Below are 7,269 nucleotides of genomic sequence, written 5' to 3'. Positions count from 1 at the left end.
CCTCAGAAGAAGCATGTCCTGTACTTTTTTGTGCTTTGCATAACATTGTGACCTCAGAAGAAGCATTTCCTGTACTTTTTTGTGCTTTGCATAACATTATAAAATTGAGAACCCATGTCCACCATAGAAATCATTGATGGCTTCATTGGTACTTTAGTGGACAGGAATTCTTAAAAGTGGAATTTATTTCATATGGTATAAAAGTGAGATGAGGGTAAATCTTCTTCCCATGATGTTCGCTCCAAGGCAGATTACTAGAGAGCTGAGGGTGTTGGAATAGAATTGTCCCCATCCTACCAAAAACACACCCTACTTCATGATATATCAAATATGGCTGTATCCTTTTCCACATCTAAATCTCAAATAATACTTAAGCAGCCAAATTAAAACACTAGATTGGCTGTTATTGTTATTACCAATATTTACCAGTTAATTGTTCAACTTTCCCTTAGCTTTTACTGTATAGACCAGAATTAAAATCCTGGAGTGGAGACTAAAGTACTCCAGATGAGATGCCAGTGTAACAGGTGACAATTATTTTAAGATAACTTCATGTTTTCAGAAATCTTAAAAATAAATATAAAGACTATCGGTACCCAAAGGGACATTCTAATATTTGCCCTGTGACATAGTAAGTGCTCAATATATGTTTATAACTGAAAATATGTTTCTCTGGAGTTTTATCTCTTTAGTTATATTGGGAAATATCATTTTGTAAAAAATTATTTTACGAACGTTAAAGGATGCATTTATTTAACTGTACAGGCTCAGGCCAGGTCTGCTACTACAGAGCAAGACAAATAACCCAATCAATTTCTACTGATTCTGGGCAGTGCTAACAGCAGAGTCAAGTAATTTAATAATCAAAATGAGCTGGACAAGAGAACACAGAGTTGGTGTGTTCCAAATAGACATATAAATTGAATACTTATGAATCTTTTCTTTGTGTTCAAATGTCTGCTTCTTTCTGGTTGTTATTTGGAAAGTAAAAGTTTAAGGAGTAGCTGGGTTGAGCTTCCATGGGCCAATCACCATTATCTGGAGGGACCACAACACTCACCTGGCTCTGCCTTCTTTGATAAACATCCTTTCTCTGCTTATAGATATGTCTGTGTCCCTTGTCATTTATATCCAGTGATAAGTGCTTTGTGTTTTATCTGGTATTTTATAGGATACCTTTCATTTCATTGGTATGGTATTTTAATATTTATTTAATTATTTATTTAATATTTAATGATTATTCTATTGGCAGTGGTGATTATATAATGATGATCCACTTTCAGTTCACTAGGCATACAGTTTTAAACACCTTTCAAATAACAATTTTACCTTTGAAAATACTACCCCGTGTGTGTTTACAAATGGGAAGAAATCAGAACCGGACACAACCTATGTCTGTATCTATTATTATTATAACTAGCATTCTTAAAAAGCCATACCTTGGATATAAGACATATTAAAAATCAAGGCCTTAACTTTGATAACTTTTCTTGTTCTTATTCTACCTTAGCTTAAATTATATGCTAATAACCCTACTATACAGTGCAATGAGTAAATGGAGTATACGACAAGTACAATACAATAAGCAAAGGCCAATCACATATTTTTCATGGAAAAATTGGTACTGGAAGTTTTTCAGGTATAGTTTTCTTAAATTTTTCTGTTTTAAATGAAAATTGGGAATACTGTGTTTGCACCCAATTGTTTACCCAGATATGGTCCAAGGAGAGAGATCTTAATGGAAGAAGCATGACTGAAGTATAAATGGAAACTTTTCTCAAAGAAGAAATCTGGAAAGGCTATGCTGAGCCACAGCTACTGAAGCGTACTATATATTTTTGTGCTCTCTGCCTCTTAACCTGTGAGATGTGACCTGATTTTTCCCTTTCAAGCAAGGTCATCACTAAACTTACAGAAAATTAAAAATAAAATAATGCGAAGGAATAAAAGAAGAAGAGTTTAAGTGTATATTTTAAAATACCACAATGGTTTAAAACAACATGATGAAGGGTCACTTAAGAAGGGCACTGCTTAAAATTTAAGCAGACAGTAATAGAAAGCGACAGACCTCAAACAATTTAAGTCTTTCACAGATGAGTGAATTCACAGTGACAGGAAGACAAGGATGTGCTAACTTACCTCTGCAGGACTCTGGCGATTGCTTCATAGGCTCTCCCCAGGCTGAGATCATCATCCAAGTTTGTCGAGATTTCACCATAAGTGTTAAAGACCTATCAGGAGAGAAATACATATTAAACATATAGCACAGCCAGATTCACTGATGCTTCATTTCATAACAGAAAAGATGAAAATTTATAGTTGTTGTTAATGTCATCATAAAATATGTTTGTTTGTTTATTAAAAATTCATGTTGGTTTGGCTTATTTTTATCTATAGTATAACATGTTTCACAGAAGTCTCTTTAAACTATGACAGTGAGGTCTTACTTTTGTGAAAATAATTCTTCCCCTGCACAATCCAAAATCTTCCAATTTATATAACTTAGGTGTGAAAATAATTGAATGGCTTGCAGCATTATTTTAAAATATGAGACTATTATCTAAGGTAATATAAGGCAGATTATAATATTCTACTATGGTGGCTTAAATATCACTTTTCTTTCTATAAATAGCTGTTTGAAAAGCATGAATTTAGGTGCCAGGCAATTTCTAAATCCATCATTTTATTAGATACATATCTCACAGTTTGTACACGTATTCAGTATACACTAAAAATATTTCTTACGAATGTACTTCATTACCAACAATCTCTTCAATAATCAAAAGATTATGGCTGCCACAGCTAAATGTATGATATTAATTTAATTTAACACTGACATCATCTGTATGGTATAATTTTCCTTTTTATTCCTTTTCCCTTTCAATGGCCAGGAGGAGGAAAAACACGTAAAACAAAATTCCCATTCTTTCTTCTTCCTTCATTGTTACTTGACCTAACCTATTACACACATGAGGACACAGGAAATCTCCAAAGACCTCCATGGAAATCTTTTTCGCATGTTTTCTAAGAAAGAATTAGTGAAAGTCATTTGACAGTGTTGGGAGTCAGTGAGAGGAGGACATAAATGCCTGCTGTGTGCTACTACCTAAATTTGGCAGCTTAGAGGCTTAAGTACTAGAGGAGGTATTGATATTCATCTTTACTTTCTTAAATTTAAAATTTGGGAAATAATTTCAGTGAAGCCATTGTGATATCTCATCAGATTCGGGTTTTGCATGGTTTCCAAGTACGGACTTGGCACATACTGATATTAAACCTTACTCACAGATACATATTGACCCAGTGTTTTAATTCCCACTAAACTTGCAAAGTTCAAATTTTTTATTCTTATCTTTAAGCCTTTTAATAAACCTTGTATGAACTGAGAATATTCTTTTCACTGTCCCTTGCACAGCTGACAACACCTAGATTTAGTCAGACGTGACTTGACATGGCCCTTTCTGAGTCAAGGGGCAGAACTCCCGGATTATGTAATTTTATAGAAGACCTTATTCAATTCAAGTAAATATCAAAATTTAGGAAGACACTTTCTAGCATCTTTTTTGGGCCATTTTTTTTTTTTTATGTAGCATCCTAGATCTTTAAGATTGAATATTATATTTTGTGACCAAATAGTTTATTCAGCAGATATTGTTACTGCGTGCCAGTGGCTACTCTAGACCCTCGGAAATCTTAACTGGAAGAAACGTGCATGCAGCCCCCAAGGCATTTACACTCTGGTGGTACAGAGTAGGGATTGGGGCAGTTGTGTGAATTAGCAGTAACTGAAGACAGGCTTCTATGGGGCTTACACCGCTTACACTGCACCTCTCCTCCATGCCCTGGCCACCATGGACCCTGAAGCAATACGGTAACATGTGGGGGGCCCAGTTTTATCTTAGAGGTATGGCTCTTTGGCCTAAGGATAAAAGGGTAGGTGCCCAAGAAATTGCAGGTAGATACTTCAGTGTTGATGGCTCCTATCCCACAGCAGTGTGTCATGCTTCCAGGGCGCAACAAGGGCAAAAAAACAGTTCAGTCTGATTTTGGCTATAGATTTGATTCTCTAGAATTTCTTCATGGAGCCAGATGTGGTCTGTTGGAATGAACACTAATCTTAAAGTAACAAGACTTGGTTTCATGTCCTAATTCTTTCATGTCTAACATATCTGGGCCAGGATAGTTCGCTGAGTTTAATTTCCTGAGAAACATAAAAGAAACCCCACCTCTGAAAGCTGCTAGGGGCCACCATGAGCTAATAAAGAGTGCTATGAAAACTTCTGGACAGAGTCTTGGGGAATCGGTTCACCAGCCACCAGTGAATGCTCTTGGTGAAAGCTTCTCTCCTCAAAGTAAAGACAGCACATTTTATCTGTGGCTTGCAAGAGTTCCTATGTCTCCTTAAACACTTTACCTACAAACGGAAAATACATAGGCAGTAGGAAGAACATAGGTCATTACTGGTCCGATCGGGAAACAGTCAGTTCCATGAAACCCACGCCGAGAACCTTGATAAGAGCGCTGAAGATGCTCAGCTCAATCAAAGGCAGGGCCTCTGCTCCTCAGGAGCGTGAGCATGGTGGGAGAGGGAGAACTCAGACAGGTGGACTCAGGGAGAAGACAAGGCAAAACCCAGCGGATAGGTGAGCCGTGTAGGTCAACCTGAGGGGAGTAGGAAGGATATCATTAAGACAAAAAATAAAAAAAAATTAAAAAAAAAAAAAAACCCACATAAAAGTTAGTGGAAAAAGAATGTGAGATTATGGATTCTGTGGAAGATAAAGATGTTTTACATTGATCTTAGAGTAAGCTGCCTTACCTGCTTTTTAAAAGCAGCAAGGTATAATTTAAAAATTAATAAATATTGATCAACTAGAATCCTTAGACAAAGACTGGAAACAATTTACAAAGAATACTTCAGGTGAGAAAAAAACAGGGTGGAAATCTGAGGGATCCACTATATTTGATCGACCGTCCCTGTGGCATGCAATATGTTGGAAACAAATCCAGAGTCTGGAAAGTTAAAAATCATTACAAATGGAAGAGGAGAGAATAAAGAACGTCAGGTATAAAATATTTTGATAAATTAAAAATTCATATTATATCTTTAAATTTTATGGGCAATGAACCTAATCAATCTTTGTCAAAAGACAGAGGATAACACTGATTAAGCACCCTACTATACATATTTCAATGAACACCAAACTGCACGCCAACATAGTTACCAAAAATGGAGAAGCCAGTTCATATACCTAATAAGGATTATGTGCTACATGGCTACTCAATCAAATTACTCCAATAATTTCAGTAAATAATGGAGATGAAGGTATGAAAACTATTTCACTAGAAGTTTTAAAGGCAATGGACTTTATCTTCTCACTAGCATGAAATGTATTTACTTGGAAAGACATTTTCAAATAAAATCCAAATTCTTGAAATAATTTCTATTGGTCACCTAAAAACAAAATTAATAGAATACTTAGCATTAAAGTGAAAATGCTCAAAAGAATAATACTGGCAATATGCTACACATTCTTTGAAGAACTGTGTGCTGTAAAATCAAATTTAAAGGATCATTAATTTCTTTTGCTGTGATAGCCTTCAAGAGAACGTTGGATTTAAGTCAAGATTGTCATCTGTCAACAATGTGAGTGGGACACACACACACACACACACACACACACACACACACACACGCATATACACAAATTTTGAGCTTTGGCACTGTTAAGAAAGGGGGTCACACAAAAAGGCATTACTGGGTCTTGTAATATCAAACATTCAATCGTTTTCTTTCCTTTGCAGGCTTACAATTTCCACTTAGGTTTCCTTGGAACAGAAAAACACTCTTTGATATTTATGCCTCCCACTTCTTGACTTCCTCTATTTTCCCATTCCTTACCCCACTGTAATTTCTCTCTTATCGTCCCTTTATTTAGACAACATGAAAACAGAAAAAATGCCCACGATCGCGGCCTTTATATTAGCTTTCACAACTGAAACTTACTTTAAACCCTTCGGTTGACTGTCTCTCCTGACCTAACTTTTCCTAAAATTGGATGAAATCGACTCTCTACCCCTCTGCCAAGCCAGCTGTTACAAGAAAACATTGTCCCAGTTCACTTGTTTAAAAAACCTTTTATTTTAAGATAATTGTAGATGCACATGCAATGGTAAGAAATAACAGAGAAACTCATAAAACCTTCACTCAGCTTTCCCCAGTGGTAACATCTTGTGTAACTACAGTACAATATCACGGCCAGGGAATTGATGCTGATACTTTACTTACCTTACTCAGATTTCACCAGTTTTACATGCACTTGTGTGTGTGTGGTACTTTTAATGCTATTTTATCACATGGATAGATCCATGTAACCACCACCACAGTAAAAATCTAGAAAAGACCTATCACTGCAATGATCCCTCATGCTATCCTTTCTTAGTTCTTTTTAGATGTTTACTGTTTAGAATAGAAAGAAGAGAATGATAGAGAAAAACATATATTTTCTCTTTTCTTTGGGTGAAAGAAAGGTCTGCCCTGGGAAAAATTCTTAAAAAATTTGGCATCTTGCCTCTTCCTTTTTGGAACACCTCTCCTTCATGTGTGTTTGTATCTTCTCATGGAAATTTCTTCATCTAAGTGATAGAATGGTAGTTGATTAAACCAATTTATACTTAGGCATGAATGAATCAAAGATCATTAATTCTGCCAGAAGAAGCTATAGCTTTACAAAGAAGATGCTTGCTAGCCCCAAATCACTTCTCCTGTGGTGTTTTATGCAGTCTAACAAAGTGTGATGAAACAATTCAGATAGTGTGTGGCAGAATAATTCAGGGCAAAGGTTATAAAAAAAATGGCCAGCCTTGTCTTTAAATTCAACATTATGATATGACCCCATAAGCATTTTTATAGCATGAAGAGATAAAACAAGGGATGAGGGGAATGTGCAGCAGCAAATGTGAAAATCGGCCGTTTGTAAGTCACTGATACCTGAAAAGGTAACTATACACTATTTTCATTTCCTCTCATTATCACTTTCTTCATAATGTTCAACCTTCAGAACCAATGTATTATGCAAAGAATTCCTCTAGTACATTCCATTAGATAATTAGATGTAACTGCAAGACAAAATTATATATATGTAAAATATATATATATATATATTTCAATTCAAAGGTATATTTTATACACATGCACACACATTTATTTCGGCTCTAAAGACCTTAGTATCTAAGACAGTTAAGACTTATGGACAATGAAATTATATA

General features: G+C 35.5%; 1 protein-coding gene across 1 annotated transcript in view; it reads right to left on the bottom strand.

Annotated features, from left to right (window-relative positions):
- Positions 1-7,269, bottom strand: part of TTC29 (tetratricopeptide repeat domain 29) — a 108,848-nt gene that overhangs the window by 14,846 nt on the left and 86,733 nt on the right. Inside the window, exon 9 of the mRNA XM_015600686.1 lies at positions 2,140-2,231. Coding sequence (XP_015456172.1) covers positions 2,140-2,231 — 92 coding nt within the window. The remainder of the gene's footprint in view (positions 1-2,139; positions 2,232-7,269) is intronic.

Source organism: Pteropus alecto, unplaced genomic scaffold, assembly GCF_000325575.1.
Source record: "Pteropus alecto unplaced genomic scaffold, ASM32557v1 scaffold50, whole genome shotgun sequence".
Taxonomy (NCBI): Eukaryota; Metazoa; Chordata; class Mammalia; order Chiroptera; family Pteropodidae; genus Pteropus; species Pteropus alecto.
Note: the sequence above shows the minus strand (reverse complement) of the source record. Positions and strands in the feature narration are given on the sequence as shown.